Raw genomic sequence first — 16,204 nt, 5'->3', positions numbered from 1 at the left:
TGGTACAGAGCTTTTCACCCCCTGGGCTGGGTGTCCCATGGGCTCAAATCCAAATGGCTATATTTTCTCCCCGGCTTATATGGTTGAGGTTCTTGGCAGACAGAAACATAACTTTTCCCTGCTATGGATAATGTGCTCGGTTGATTATGGTATTGTCTACAGGCCCAGGGGGCACAGGGATTGCAGAACAGCAAACATCTTCAGGACAAAAGCATCTCCCATCTACTGAATACAATGATAAGTGATTCCCACGGGTATACAGAGCAAGACCTCATGTAGATTTTCAGTTAGTCCTTTGTGTTTTAGCCAATACCAGTTTACGTTCAGAAAACTTGAAGTTTTGCTTTTATCTCTATGAGTGACAGTTTAAAACCCCGTCACGCAAAGCGCTCAGTGTCAAGCAACTACGTTTGACTGCTGGAAGCCGCTTCGGTTTTCTGAAAATGGAGGTGCGTTGGCAAAGGGTGGCCTCCCCTAAACTGGAAACAGGGAGGCACAGCAGCGGGGGTTGCAGGGGCGGAGTGACGCAAGAATCCCGCCTGCCATTTGCACGGCGCAGAGGTACCAGCGTGAGTTGTTGAAAGAAAACAAAACAAAGAAGGTGGCGTGCTGAGGGTCTAGGAAACTTTCTGTAATCCCTAAATGAGAAGCGGGGACCTGTGACCAGCAGGATAATTATGCTTCTACACCGTTGACCTTCTCGGATTTCCTTTGTACAGGAGCTGGGATCCCCAGGCGGTGCTTTGTTACCAGGGCGCCTTCACTTTCAAAAGCAGCAACGTTTCTCCTTCATGAATATTTAGTGTTTTTTTGGGGGGGCGGGGGGGGGGTGGAGGGGATGGGGCCGGAGCACAAAGTCATGTACATCAGAAAGTAAAGCGGAAGGCGGGACACTGCCTGAGTTGTTTACATCGTGCTGCTGGAGGGATGGCCTGCTGTTTTTTTTTATTGGGGGAGGGGCGTGCTAACTGGTACACCTGCGTAGTAATTAGCCGGGTCAAATGCATGGTCAAACACAAAGTTAAACCGTGGCCGTCCATGGCTGACCGTGCGTAAAGCATAGGTAACCGTAGGGTGTATGCGAACATAAAAACAACGCAGGTCTTGAATGAGTGCGTGTGTCTGTGAATAATGCAACACAATGAAATGAAGAGTTTCTGCCCGCTTCCAGTCTGAAGAGATCGCTCCAGTTTTGTTTAATAAAGTGCTTGATAGCATTCCCAATTGCGACAGATAAGAGCACCAAGGCCCAAAGCGAAGTCCTGTTTTCTCAAAAATCTGGATTTAAGTGACCCTCAGGCTGATAGTACCACGGAATATCGAGGCTAGAAATATCGTAATGCTCTAATATTCTGGACAGATTATCGAGGGGAAAAACATCGAAAGGTAAGTGCATATAGAGGAAGCATACATTTTTACTAATTTAAAATCCAGATCAATGCACCGTAAAGCTATAAATGTTGTCAAAGTACATATATGTGGAGTTTGGTATATAAAATATACTTACTAAATATACTTACTTACCATTTGATATTTTGTACTCCGATATTGTGTCCACGATGTTTAGTGCCATCCAGATTCCTACCTCAATATTCCGGGTGCACCCTCTCAGACCATAACCCTGACGCATTTTTATATGCAGCTTGCAAAACGTCTCAGAACATTTCTGTTCTCAGACTAGCTCCTTTTTCCTCTTTCACCTCAAAGTGATTTCAGCGCCAGGATACCCAGTGGATATTTGCACACTTTAAAAATCTATTGATGGGGATAGTAATGAAACGATCCTTATCTTCCTCTCACCACCATACTCTTAGGATGCTCATATATGCTGCTGTAGAAATTCGACAGCGAAGTCTCTGCCTCATGCATGATTGACTCCAGAGCTACTACCTAATAGAAGACTCTTCACCCAGCACCCTTCACCATGGAAATAGTAACTTTTCAGTTTCAACTAATGGGATGCGCTTTGGATAAGTGGTAGGAAAGGGCTTCATAACTGCTACAATACACCAGTACCTTTGCCTGATTCACAACGTATTATGAATACGAAGTCAGGGTTAGCACACAGGTCTGCTCGGACACTGGTTGTAAGGAAATGCCTCCTTGGCATGGTTACCCCCTGACTTTTTGCCTTTGCTGATGCTATGTTTTGAATTGAAAGTGTGCTGAGGCCTGCTAACCAGGCCCCAGCACGAGTGTTCTTTCCCTAACCTGTACTTTTGTATCCACAATTGGCACACCCTGGCATCCAGGTAAGTCCCTTGTAACTGGTACCTCCGGTACCAAGGGCCCTGATGCCAGGGAAGGTCTCTAAGGGCTGCAGCATGTCTTATGCCACCCTGGAGACCCCTCAGTCAGCACAGACACACTGCTTACCAGCTTGTGTATGCTAGTGAGAACAAAATGAGTAAGTCGACATGGCACTCCCCTCAGGGTGCCATGCCAGCCTCTCACTGCCTATGCAGTATAGGTAAGACACCCCTCTAGCAGGCCTGGTCTGGGAGTCTGTCAAACACGAACTCCACAGCACCATAATGGCTACACTGAAAACTGGGAAGTTTGGTATCAAACTTCTCAGCACAATAAATGCACACTGATGCCAGTGTACATTTTATTGTGAAACACACCCCAGAGGGCACCTTAGAGGTGCCCCCTGAAACTGTATCCAACTATCTGTGTAGACTGACTGGTTCCAGCAGCCTGCCACCCTAGAGACATGTTGCTGGCCCCATGGGGAGAGTGCCTTTGTCACTCTGAGGCCAGTAACAAAGCCTGCACTGGGTGGAGATGCTAACACCTCCCCCAGGCAGGAGCTGTAACACCTGGCGGTGAGCCTCAAAGTCTCACCCCTTTGTGCCAGCACCGCAGGACACTCCAGCTAGTGGAGTTGCCCGCCCCCTCCGGCCACAGCCCCCACTTTTGGCGGCAAGGCCGGAGAAAATAATGAGAACAACAAGGAGGAGTCACTGGCCAGTCAGGACAGCCCCTAAGGTGTCCTGAGCTGAAGTGACTCTAACTTTTAGAAATCCTCCATCTTGCAGATGGAGGATTCCCCAATAGGATTAGGGATGTGACTCCCTCCCCTTGGGAGGAGGCACAAAGAGGGTGTACTCACCCTCAGGGCTAGTAGCCATTGGCTACTAACCCCCCAGACCTAAACACGCCCTTAAATTTAGTATTTAAGGGCTTCCCTGAACCTAAGAATTTAGATTCCTGAAACTACAAGAAGAAGAGGACTGCTGAGCTGAAAAACCCCTGCAGAGGAAGAACAGAAGACACCAACTGCTTTGGCCCCAGACTTACCGGCCTGTCTCCTTCCTTCCAAAAGAAACCTGCTCCAGCGACGCTTTCCAAGGGACCAGCGACCTCTGAATCCTCTGAGGACTGCCCTGCTTCGAGAAAGACAAGAAACTCCCGAGGACAGCGGCCCTGCTCCAAAAGAACTGCAACTTTGTTTCAAGGAGCAGATTTAAAGACCCCTGCAACTCCCCGCAAGAAGCGTGAGACTTGCAACACTGCACCCGGCGACCCCGACTCGACTGGTGGAGAACCAACACCTCAGGGAGGACCCTCCGGCGACTCCAAGACTGTGAGTAACCAAAGTTGTCCCCCCTGAGCCCCCACAGCGACGCCTGCAGAGGGAATCCCGAGGCTCCCCCCTGACCGCGACTGCCTGAACTCCATTTCCCGACGGCTGGAAAAGACCCTGCACCCGCAGCCCCCAGCACCTAAAGGAACGGAACTCCTGTGCAGGAGTGACCCCCAGGAGGCCCTCTCCCTTGCCCAGGTGGTGGCTACCCCGTGGAGCCCCCCCCTTGCCTGCCTGCAACGCTGAAGAGATCCCTTGATCTCTCGTAGGAAACCATTGAAAACCCGACGCATGTTTGCACACTGCACCCGGCCGCCCCCGCGCTGCTGAGGGTGTACTTTTTGTGCTGACTTGTGTCCCCCCCCGGTGCCCTACAAAACCCCCCTGGTCTGCCCTCCGAAGACGCGGGTACTTACCTGCTGGCAGACTGGAACCGGGGCACCCCCTTCTCTCCATTATAGCCTATGTGTTTTGGGCACCTCTTTGACCTTTGCACCTGACCGGCCCTGAGCTGCTGGTGTGATAACTTTGGGGTTGCTCTGAACCCCCAACGGTGGGCTACCTTGGACCCAAAACTGAAACCTGTAAGTGACTTACTTACCTGTTAAAACTAACATAACTTTACCTCCCCCAGGAACTGTGAAAATTGCACTGTGTCCACTTTTAAAACAGCTTATTGTGTTTTATGTAAAAAGTATACATGCTAATGAAATGATTCAAAGTTCCTAAAGTACTTACCTGCAATACCTTTCAAATGAGATATTACATGTAGAATTTGAACCTGTGGTTCTTAAAATAAACTAAGAAAATATATTTTTCTATAACAAAACCTATTGGCTGGATTTGTCTCTGAGTGTGTGTTCCTCATTTATTGCCTGTGTGTATGTACAACAAATGCTTAACACTACTCCTTTGATAAGCCTACTGCTCGACCACACTACCACAAAATAGAGCATTAGAATTATCTCTTTTTGCCACTATCTTACCTCGAAGGGGAACCCTTGGACTCTGTGCATACTATTCCTTACTTTGAAATAGTGCATACAGAGCCAACTTCCTACACTGGTCAAATGCACATGGTTCACTATCTCCATTATGTACATGACCTTCGTCTGTTCGTTAGCAAAATAAGCTGATAAGTGGGTAAATGAGACATGAATCGCCCTCGTTAAAATTTTGATCAGTCTCACCACCTTGAATCATACCCTTCAAAGGTCAGAAAGTTAAATAAAACAGAGCGGGCTGTTGACTGTGCATGTGAACAGAGGTTTATAAAAGTATTTATTCTTTCTTGTAGCACTCTATAGCCTGAAGTCTGATCACCTATAGTGGAACAAAAACAGTGCTTAATTTGCAAAACAGATAAGTTCAGATTTCCACCCTTGCTGCCAATGCTGCTGAATCCTCGAGTTACTGAATACAAGTCTGCCTAGTCTTGGTTCCCTGTTCCCACGTGCCTATTTCTTCCCCACTGTTCAGTTCCTCCCTCTTTGTCTCACTCTTGTAGGCTCTTATTCATCTCTGTTTTCTTCATTTGTCGCTTCACTCCCTTCTTTCTTCTACTCTTACCTTCCTCACTGTTTGCCTTTTTGTTTCCTGATCTGGATCAAAGTCTGAAGAAGAAAACTAAGTTTCCCCCCTAAAATGAGTACTAATGCTCACTGCCTTCAGCCACCACCCAAAATAAGCACTGGACATACCTCCTGAAGTCTCCTTAAATGGCAACTTAACTTTAGGTCTAAACACAGCCTCCTCTTAGACTTTTTGTGTTTCATATAGCTTAAGTTATGTTTCTGTCTTAAGGTTATAGTAGTTTTTATGATTTTGACTTAGAGAGTGCACAGTGCAAACCTAATTTCCCCTCAGCACTAGCTTCCTACCAGCAGTTCCGTAGGCAACACATTCTGGTTTAAAGTGGGCAGCTGACACCTTCTATGAATTTGGTAGGTATTTTCCAATAATTCATCCTTTGGCTAATCTACAAGCAAAAAACTTCACTATTTGACAACCTGTTATCCTACCGCATTATGGGCACCGGTTTCTTAGAGGACCCTAAGGTTGCCAAAGTCAGGCCATGATCCAGAGAAGAATGGTAAGTCCTCAACACAATGCATACAATTCCCAAGATGCCCTAATAACATTCTCTTCTGTCTGGTAAAGGGAGCAGTCTGGTGAAAGTCTCAGAGACTGATCATAGTCTATGTGTACAATCACAGAGAAACTTCAGGGTGAGACAATCGTGGGGAACATTAGAAACCACAAAATTAGGAATATTAAACTGGGTGTGTTGGTTCAGTGGCCTAATGCAGCCAGTGTAATGCTCTGCGTTTGACGTATGGTTGCATGGTCAAATCTTGGCAGAGCCGCTTAGTCATTCATTTTTTGGAGGTCGATAAACCAGTACAATTGAGTTGAGTTGAAATTAGCATTTGGGCCTATATTAGTGGCAGGGCGCACTGTCTTTGTTTGCGCCATGGTGCCCCTTTAAACAGTTTGCCGTGCGTAAACAGGGATAGTTTGCACCATTACAATGAATGCACTGCCCTGGGGGCAGAACATTCAGTGAAATACAGAGTAGCCACGCTCCCATTCAAATGAGGGGATGTCTTCTGAAGCTAGCACTGGCGCTACATGTGCGCAAGCGCAATCAGTGTAACAGAAGGGGCTGCACAAGCTTCTGTGGCCCCTTCTGTTACACCATAATGCCTCAAGAGTACAAAAAGTGGGCACACACTAGTTTTTCCCCCAGGGCAATATCTGTTATATGCCCCTTTTTATCTGTCAATAGCAAAAGCGACTCCTCAGAAGTGAACGTGCTGTCTACAAATACTTCTGTGAGTGTGTTAAACAAGCCTTTGGGTAAGAGTCTTTGGATGAGAAGAGGGCTTGGAAAAAACAGGAGACTTACTGGACAGCAATGTTTGACATGATGACAAATGGCACCTTGCATTATTAGAATACTGGTGATACACACCAATGAAAAAGGGCTTTGGAAAATCTATCCCCAATAAAGCTACTGCTACAAAGATATCTGGAAAGTCCATTCATATTCATAAAGTACAGGGAGTGCAGAATTATTAGGCAAGTTGTATTTTTGAGGATTAATTTTATTATTGAACAACAACCATGTTCTCAATGAACCCAAAAAACTCATTAATATCAAAGCTGAATATTTTTGGAAGTAGTTTTTAGTTTGTTTTTAGTTTTAGCTATGTTAGGGGGATATCTGTGTGTGCAGGTGACTATTACTGTGCATAATTATTAGGCAACTCAACAAAAAAAAATATATACCCATTTCAATTATTTATTATTACCAGTGAAACCAATATAACATCTCAACATTCACAAATATACATTTCTGACATTCAAAAACAAAACAAAAAAAAATCAGTGACCAATATAGCCACCTTTCTTTGCAAGGACACTCAAAAGCCTGCCATCCATGGATTCTGTCAGTGTTTTGATCTGTTCACCATCAACATTGCGTGCAGCAGTAACCACAGCCTCCCAGACACTGTTCAGAGAGGTGTACTGTTTTCCCTCCTTGTAAATCTCACATTTGATGATGGACCACAGGTTCTCAATGGGGTTCAGATCAGGTGAACAAGGAGGCCATGTCATTAGATTTCCTTCTTTTATACCCTTTCTTGCCAGCCACGCTGTGGAGTACTTGGACGCGTGTGATGGAGCATTGTCCTGCATGAAAATCATGTTTTTCTTGAAGGATGCAGACTTCTTCCTGTACCACTGCTTGAAGAAGGTGTCTTCCAGGAACTGGCAGTAGGACTGGGAGTTGAGCTTGACTCCATCCTCAACCCGAAAAGGCCCCACAAGCTCATCTTTGATGATACCAGCCCAAACCAGTACTCCACCTCCACCTTGCTGGCGTCTGAGTCGGACTGGAGCTCTCTGCCCTTTACCAATCCAGCCACGGGCCCATCCATCTGGCCCATCAAGACTCACTCTCATTTCATCAGTCCATAAAACCTTAGAAAAATCAGTCTTGAGATATTTCTTGGCCCAGTCTTGACGTTTCAGCTTGTGTGTCTTGTTCAGTGGTGGTCGTCTTTCAGCCTTTCTTACCTTGGCCATGTCTCTGAGTATTGCACACCTTGTGCTTTTGGGCACTCCAGTGATGTTGCAGCTCTGAAATATGGCCAAACTGGTGGCAAGTGGCATCGTGGCAGCTGCACGCTTGACTTTTCTCAGTTCATGGGCAGTTATTTTGCGCCTTGGTTTTTCCACACGCTTCTTGCGACCCTGTTGACTATTTTGAATGAAACGCTTGATTGTTCGATGATCACGCTTCAGAAGCTTTGCAATTTTAAGAGTGCTGCATCCCTCTGCAAGATATCTCACTATTTTTGACTTTTCTGAGCCTGTCAAGTCCTTCTTTTGACCCATTTTGCCAAAGGAAAGGAAGTTGCCTAATAATTATGCACACCTGATATAGGGTGTTGATGTCATTAGACCACACCCCTTCTCATTACAGAGATGCACATCACCTAATATGCTTAATTGGTAGTAGGCTTTCGAGCCTATACAGCTTGGAGTAAGACAACATGCATAAAGAGGATGATGTGGTCAAAATACTCATTTGCCTAATAATTCTGCACTCCCTGTAGTGGACTGTAGTCTTTGTTGAAAGAAGCAGGCCTTTGTACAGATTGCTTCTCTTGAAGATTCCCGACTGACAACTGCGACCTAAGGTTACTCTGGGAGTGTCCAGCATTAGGCATATTGATTCCAGATTTTGACAGTTTTAACTTAATTCCTCCCACTTGCCCCTGAATTTTGGGCGAGCCGCTGGTATTGCGGTTTTAATGAAAATACCTAATTATATTAATTCAGCATGATTAACCTGATGAATTTGAGATCTTTTGTTGTGAATTTATGTTTACTTTAGCATGAATAATTGAGGCATTGATTTCAAAATGGTTGTTGCTGTTTATTCCTATGTTATTCTTACACAGTCATGTTTCTGTCCTTCCACACACCACGCACTGAATAGAAACAATGTTTTGAAAACCATGTCGTTCTTTCATGTACAACATTAAGCTTTGTTCTCAAACTTCAGTTTCATACTGTGTTAGCAAAGTGAATGCTTTCTTAAGGCCTCGCATTTTAGGACTGCAATGTAATTTCTTATAAGAACTTAACCTTGACTTGTAGCAAAATGTGTATTAACCAAAGGGTGTCACAGGAGCACTGGGGATGGGAATTGCATTATAAAAAGCTGTCAGACAGTGCTGACAAATTAGATTTTGTACTGTTATCACTCATTCTGTAATTTGATTGAGTGGGATCTCCTGGCTCATGCATGTTCACACTAAAATGTATAGAGCCTTTTTGATTTTATCCTAGAAAGTAGGCTTTACCCAGAGGATATTGGGTTCACTTCCCCAGATTTTTAGGAGGAAACACTCTTTTCGGTCTGACCTGTTTACTGAGCTGCATTATGATCTGTTCTGCTTTTTCATGATTTGAATTTATCGTGAGCTTCATGCTTTTATAGGACAAATGACTAACTGAGTGACTTTTATTGGCTTTCTGCGATGCCTTCCATTTTTCAATAAACCTTCATGTTTTTTCACTTTAATACTTCTCACTTTTTATGAAGCCCAATATGCTTTACTTTTAATTGTGAAATGTTATTTGATATTGAACTTGCATATTGACCAGATCCAGTGGGGAGCAACAAAGTGCTAAAGTAATCAACACCACTCCCGGGTCACCAGTAGCGCTTTAGATTGAAGACGGAGGAGAAAAGGGCTACATCACGGTTTTGCATGACAAATCAAGCTTTGGGAAAAGTCATTCGCATAACAAAGAATCCATTTCAGTTTGGTCTTAATTTTTCATCATTTATTCTCAGCCCGCTCACAGGCACATTCTGACTAGTCAGGCATTTGTGCCCAATAAAATCTCCCAGTGGAAGAACCGTTTTTTTTTACGGAGCAGTCCCACTCTCTCCCAGCGGCTCACCCAGCCCAGCCAAACCAACTCCAACCCCCAAAGGTAAATGTACCTCTCCAATCCAGTGTTTCAAGCCGGAAAGGGAAATGGCATTACATTTTTCCGCATGGGACGAACATGTTCTCTTCTTTTCCAGTCTGAAAAACTCAGATTTTTGAGGTTGGTTCACGCATAAAAGTAGCCAGGTACTGCACAGCAAAATGTGAGGGGAAAAACGAGACGGACAGTGCTAACTGTGGCCATGACTTGTAAAAAACAAACTTCGGGGGATTACCGAGATAATTGCAGCACCACAACGTATTTACCCACATAGCAAATGCGAGGGCACACAGCGAGAGTGAAGGACAGATATGTCAATGGCAATACACTCTAGAATGTTAATTAATTTTAATAAAAAATGATCGCTGGTATCAGCAGGGATTTAAAAAAATCTTTCTGAGGCTTAATTTTGAAAAACAGTCTCTCCGAGGCTTAATTTTGAAAAACGATAACACAATCACTGTACTGTTACCTAAAGTGTCTGCTGAGCAGTTTTTTGGTTGGTAGGCACTGTGATGTGACATCACAATGACCACTGTGAAACCAAAGCCAAACAACAAGAGCTAAAGCTAGGCGTGTAACTCTGTGATTGGTTGATGGAGTATTATGACATTCCATCATTGATTGGAGTTGTAGAAAGCAGGCCTTCATTGCCAGTTAGGTTTTCTTAGCCACCTGATTAGCACATACAACGCGATCTTCTATTGCTTGGTCTGATGTAAGTTTTTTAAATAATTAGTTGCTATTGGGTTAACTTTGATTTACTAATTCAAAAATGATTTTCCTGCTCGTCATTGTTGGGTCAGCAACTTTGTTATTTATATTTGGCACACACCATGTGCATCCTAGCAGTCCAAATCGTATGAACAGTCTGATTTATGTGACTATTATCCATGTATAAGCCAGACTTTGTCTTCTTGTTTTTTGCAGGGTCCCAGGGGAGCAGGTAAAAAATATAATGTGGCAAACACTCCAGGCCGTGAACTTTTGTCATAAGCGGAATGTGAGTATTCTAATGTCTGCATTATCTCTGTGCCTTCTATCACTGTTTCTTATGCAGACCATCTGACACCACACTGCACTTCACCTCACAATATCTTTCCAGTATCCCTCTGATTTCATATGGTGCTCCCCTTTTCACTCCAATGCCAGCTGCACAAAGTAAAATGATGGAGCTTCTCCACAAAATGTAGTCAACAGGGCAGGACAGGCCATAGGGGGCATTGGGCGTTTCCACAGGAGGCTGGAGGTGTGGGGGCCGGTTTTGTTAATGGGGGCTGGGCTTTTTCCAGTGAGATTTTCCTTGCCTTGCAGGAGTTCTGTCAGTTTAACGACGCAACTCCAGCAATGTGTCACTTTAACACCAACAGATGCGTCAGAATTTCTGACGCATCTGTGAAAACGTGCGTCATGGAGTTCTGTATTGGTAATGCAGTGCTTCCATGGCATCGTTAGAAGATGTGCAGCAGGTCCAAGAAATCTGACGCATCGATGGCGATGTGTCAGTTTCTTGTAAATGAGGCCTTCAGACTTCTCCGACAGAGTGAGGGAGATTGCTCACCAAAGTAGTTGTATCTGCCATGAGTAAAGCTGCTTTTGAGCAGATGTCTCCAGCAGTCAACCTGCCATTGCCTGTATCCTATGGTGAAATTACTGCTGCCAATTTTCGGTAGGACAGCCTTGGACTGGCTCGTCTCTTTCCTGGAGGGTAGGGGTCAAGAGGTGTGGAGTCTTTCTTTTTCTTCCAGGTCATGTGATCCCCAGGTCGGAGTACTGCAAGGTTCGGCTTTGAGCCCCACTCTATTCAATATTTATCTCACCCCTCTTGCTTTCTTGGCGGAGGCCTGGGAAGCTAAAACAATCTCTTATGTTGGTGACACCCAACTACTTTTCACCTGGGGCAGGGAAGAATTGTTCCCTTGGGAAAAAAGTTGGATCCTGTCTGTCAGCAGTCTTTCAATGGATGATTCACCATTAGCTTAAATGTAATGTGGGAAGACGGAGCTACTCTTCTTCGGGAGAAGAACTGATGGGCCCTGGCAGTCTTTCTGGCCTGTAGATGCCCTCCCACCAATATGGCAAAGTGCTGTCAATAATCTAGGTATCAAGTTTGATGAGGAGTTCTCTTTTCGGTCTCAGGTCAATGCAGTAGTTAGGACCTGTTTCGGTCTGCTTCGCTTTTTGAGAACGTTTTTATATTTTCAAACTCTGCCTATGAGGAAATTGGTTGTACAGGCCATATTTGTATCTAGATTTGATTGTGGACATGCACTGTATTTAGGACTGCCGGATTACTTGATGAACGGATTGCAGGCATTCAAAACGCAGCAGCTCGTATTTTGCTTGGTCTTCCCCTAAGAGCTCATGTTTCTTCCCACCTTAGAGAACTGCATTGGCTACCTATCTGGAAGACAGTCTTTTTCAAGACCTTTCTTTTGATACATAAGGCACTTCATCAGTCGGGCGCGGGTTATCTTAGAGGTAGGATTGGCTTTTACGTGCCACCTAGGCACCTGCGCTCTGCCAACCTTTTTATTGCCAAAATCCCTAAGATTCGGCTTTCCAGAATGAGGGGTAGGTCCATTTTTTTTAGGAGCTTCCCTTTTGAACAAACTTCTTGCTGTACTTCGGACCATCTCAGCCACTTCCCAATTTCAAAAGAAATTGAAAACTTGTCTCTTTACACTTGTAAGGAAATGCCTCCTTGGCATTGTTACCCCCTGACTTTTTGCCTTTTGTTGATGCCAGTTATGATTGAAAGTGTGCTGGTACCCTGCTAAGCAGGCCCCAGCACCAGTGTTCTTTCCCTAAACTGTACCTTTGTTCCCACAATTGGCACAGCCCTGGCACACAGATAAGTCCCTTGTAAATGGTACCCCTGGTACCAAGAGCCCTGTTGCCAGGGAAGGTCTCTAAGGGCTACAGCATGTCTTATGCCACCCTTTGGACCCCTCACTCAGCACATGCACACTGCCTCACAGCTTGTGTGTGCTGGTGGGGAGAAAATGACTAAGTCGACATGGCACTCCCCTCAGAGTGCCATGCCCACCTCTGACTGCCTGTGGCATAGGTACATAGGTAAGTCACCCCTCTAGCAGGCCTTACAGCCCTATGGCAGGGTGCACTATACCACAGGTGAGGGCATAAGTGGAGGAGCACTATGCCCCTACAGTGTCTAAGCAAAACCATAGACATTGTAAGTGCAGGGTAGCCATAAACAGTATATGATCTGGGAGTTTGTCAAACACAAACTCCATAGTTCCATAATGGCTACACTGAAATCTGGGAAGTTTGGTATCAAACTTCTCGGCACAATAAATGCACACTGATGCCAGTGTGGGATGTATTGTAAAATACACCCAGAGGGCATCTTAGAGATGCCCCCTGAATACCAGTCCAACTCCTAGTGCTAGGCGGACCAGTTTCTGCCAGCCTGCTACAACCAGACGAGTTTCTTGCCACATGGGGTGAGTGCCTTTGTCACTCTGTGGCCAGGAACAAAGCCTGTATTGGGTGGAGGTGCTTCTCATCCCCCCTGCAGGAACTGTAATACCTGGCGGTGAGCCTCAAAGGTTCATGCCTTTTGTTACAGCACCCCAGGGCATCCCATCTAGCGGAGATGCCCGCCCCTCCAGCCACTGCCCCCACTTTTGGCGGCAAGGGTGGAGGAGATAATGAGGAAAACAAGGAGGAGCCCCCACCAGTCAGGACAGCCCCTAAAGTGCCCTGAGCTGAGGTGACTCTTGCCTTTAGCAATCCTCCATCTTGAGATTGGAGCATTCCCCCAATAGGATTAGGGATGTGCCACCCTCCCCTCAGGGAGGAGGCACAAAGAGGGTGTAGCCACCCTCCGGGACAGTAACTAACCCCCATACCTAAACACACCCCTATATTTAATATTTAGGGGTGACCCAGAGCCCAGGAAATCAGATTCCTGCAACCTGCACACAGAAGAAGGACTGCTGACCTGAAAGCCCCGCACAGACTGAGGACTCAGAGGACTGCCCTGAATCCTGAAGAAACTCCAGAGAACAGCGGCACTGTTCACCAACTGCAAAATTTTTACAACTTTGAAAGAACTCTGTCTTCCTGCCGGAAGTGTGAGACTTCTCACTCTGCACCCGACGCCCCCGGCTCGAGCTCCAGAGAACAAACACTGCAGAGAGGACTCCCAGGCGACTGCAACGACGTGAGTAACCTGAGTCGACCTCCCTGAATCCCCACAGCGACGCCTGCTGAGAGGATCCAGAGGCTTCCCCTAACCGCGACTGCCTGGTAACAAGGAACCTAATGCCTGGACCAAGCACTGCACCTGCAGCCCCCAGGACCGAGCAGAGACACCTTCCAGTTCAGGAGTGACCAGCCTGTGGCCCTCTTCTTAGCCCAGTCGGTGGCTGGCCCGAGAAGCCCCCCAGTGGACTGCCTGCATTGCTTAAGTGACCTTCGGGTCCCTCCTGTGCCGCTCAGGGTGTGTTTTGGGTGCCTGTTTGTGTCCCCCTCAGTGCTCTACAAAACTCCCCTGGTCTGCTTCCCGAGGACGCAGGTACTTATTTGCCAGGAGACAGGAACCGGAGCATCCCTGTTCCCCATGGGTGCCTATGTGTTTTGGGACCTCCTTTGGCCTCTGCACCTGACCGGCCATGTGTTGCTGGTGCGGTGACTTTGGGTTTGCCTTGAACCCCCAACAGTGGGCTGCCTATGCCCAGGAGACTGACTGTGTAAGTGCTTTACTTACCTGAGAAACTTAACCAAAATTACCTCCTCCAGGAACTGTTGATTTTTGCACGGTGTCCACTTTTAAATAGCTTATTGCCATTTTAACCCATACTGTGTATACTACTGCTTTAATTCAAAGTTCCATACTTACCTGTGTGAAGTACCTTGCATTTTATGTACTTACCTAAAATCTTGAATCTTGTGGTTCTAAAATAAATTAAGAACAGATATTTTTCTATATAAAAACTATTGGCCTGGAGTTAAGTCTTTGAGTGTGTGTTCCTCATTTATTGCCTGTGTGTGTTCAACAAATGCTTAACACTACCCTCTGATATGCCCACTGCTCGACTACACTACCACAAAATAGAGCATTAGAATTATCTAATTTTGCCACTATCAACCTCTAAGGGGAACCCTTGGACTTTGTGCACACTATCTCTCACTTTGAGATAGTATAAACAGAGCCAACTTCCTACAACACTGGACTAATGTTTTTCTCCCAGCTGTGCCTTACTGTATGTGCAGAGCACCAGGACACTCCTTGGAGTAGCAGTTGTGCTTTAGAAATGCACTTTACATTACATTATATAGGTGAGGCTGTAAGGACCTGCCTCCTGCGGCTTTAATATGCCCCGGTTACCACCACCTCCCTGGGGGTAATTTGAAATTAAGGAGAGGGTCCGCTTGGACCTCTGGCACCGGGGACCACAACCTTCACAGGGCCAATTACTATTGATTAAAACTAGGAGGGGGGCTGCGCGGACCCCTTCCCAGGCCATATATGGCCCCGGGGACCACCACCTCTCCTGAGCCGGCATGAGCAAAAGAAAGGAGGGGGGCACACACCCCCTCTCCTGGAGCTATTAATAGCCCTGGGACCACCACACCCCAGGACCAGCTCTGTGCTATCTCCAGAGGTGCCCACCCTCCTGAGTTAGCTCTTTGCTTTTGCTTGGCGGGAGCTATCAGAGCTGCCGCCAAGGAAAAGCAAACACTAACTCCACTTCCAGCAAGCAAAGCTATTAAAATTCTGCCACTTGCTGGAAGTGGAGTTTTCATCTGCTTCTTGGGCAGGGATACAGATGAAAGTATTACTCCTCCACGCAGGGAGCTGCATTTCCAGCAGCACCCTACTTCTTGGAGCAGTGCTGCAATGCTGGCTCCCGCAGGAGGCAGGGAGCTGGCTGGGAACCCGGGGGCATTCAGGCCCGCCAGGGGGTCCTATCATATTCTCGATGTTGTAAGTGCAATGGTCTCTCAATTCAGTGACTTCATAGCTTCACACTAGCACAATGTTATAGTTACATTTTGATGCACAGTGCAGCAGAGTCACATCTGGCTACTGTGGCCAGGCCCTAAAGACAACCCCCGAAGTGCACATGCCGAATGTCATGCATGGTGCAGGGTTTGGTCTAGGGCCTAGCCACAGGTCAGGCCCAGCCATGCACAGCAGTGGTTGTATTAACGTAAAGTAATTGAAATTAATTTACTTTTAAATAACCATAAAGGTTCACTAAAAAAAAACAAAAGTTACAGGGGACTTTACAGGGATGTTAGAGTTAGGAAATAGAATAAAAAAAAACAGGGAAATTCACTTGAAAAAGCAAAGGTTACAGGGATGTTATAGTTAGGTTCTAAATTCACACACACAAAGCCATAGAAATTCAGCAATTATAGTTATGGTTATCCCAAGTAACTATAACTTGTGCCCTAAGGTAACTTTAACTCGTGCCCTCGCCATGCACTGCTATTTACACCACATATTAAAATACTCATGACCTCTTTGATAACATCATTGATAACATCATTGTAATATTTGCAGTAACATTATTGAGTAGAAAATTGTGCATGGTGAGAGCACGCGCCTAAAGTTACTTTCCAGCA

General features: G+C 45.8%; 1 protein-coding gene across 4 annotated transcripts in view; it reads left to right on the top strand.

The window, feature by feature from the left end:
* LOC138259341 (cyclin-dependent kinase-like 1) overlaps window positions 1-16,204 on the top strand; it is a 231,599-nt gene that overhangs the window by 65,989 nt on the left and 149,406 nt on the right. For all 4 annotated transcript variants that reach the window (XM_069206992.1, XM_069206991.1, XM_069206990.1 and 1 more), the window contains exon 4: window positions 10,535-10,607. In XM_069206992.1, the coding sequence (XP_069063093.1) occupies window positions 10,535-10,607 (73 nt within the window). The remainder of the gene's footprint in view (window positions 1-10,534; window positions 10,608-16,204) is intronic.

The sequence above is a fragment of the Pleurodeles waltl genome, chromosome 9 (genome assembly GCF_031143425.1).
Source record: "Pleurodeles waltl isolate 20211129_DDA chromosome 9, aPleWal1.hap1.20221129, whole genome shotgun sequence".
Lineage (NCBI taxonomy): Eukaryota > Metazoa > Chordata > Amphibia > Caudata > Salamandridae > Pleurodeles > Pleurodeles waltl.
Note: the sequence above shows the minus strand (reverse complement) of the source record. Positions and strands in the feature narration are given on the sequence as shown.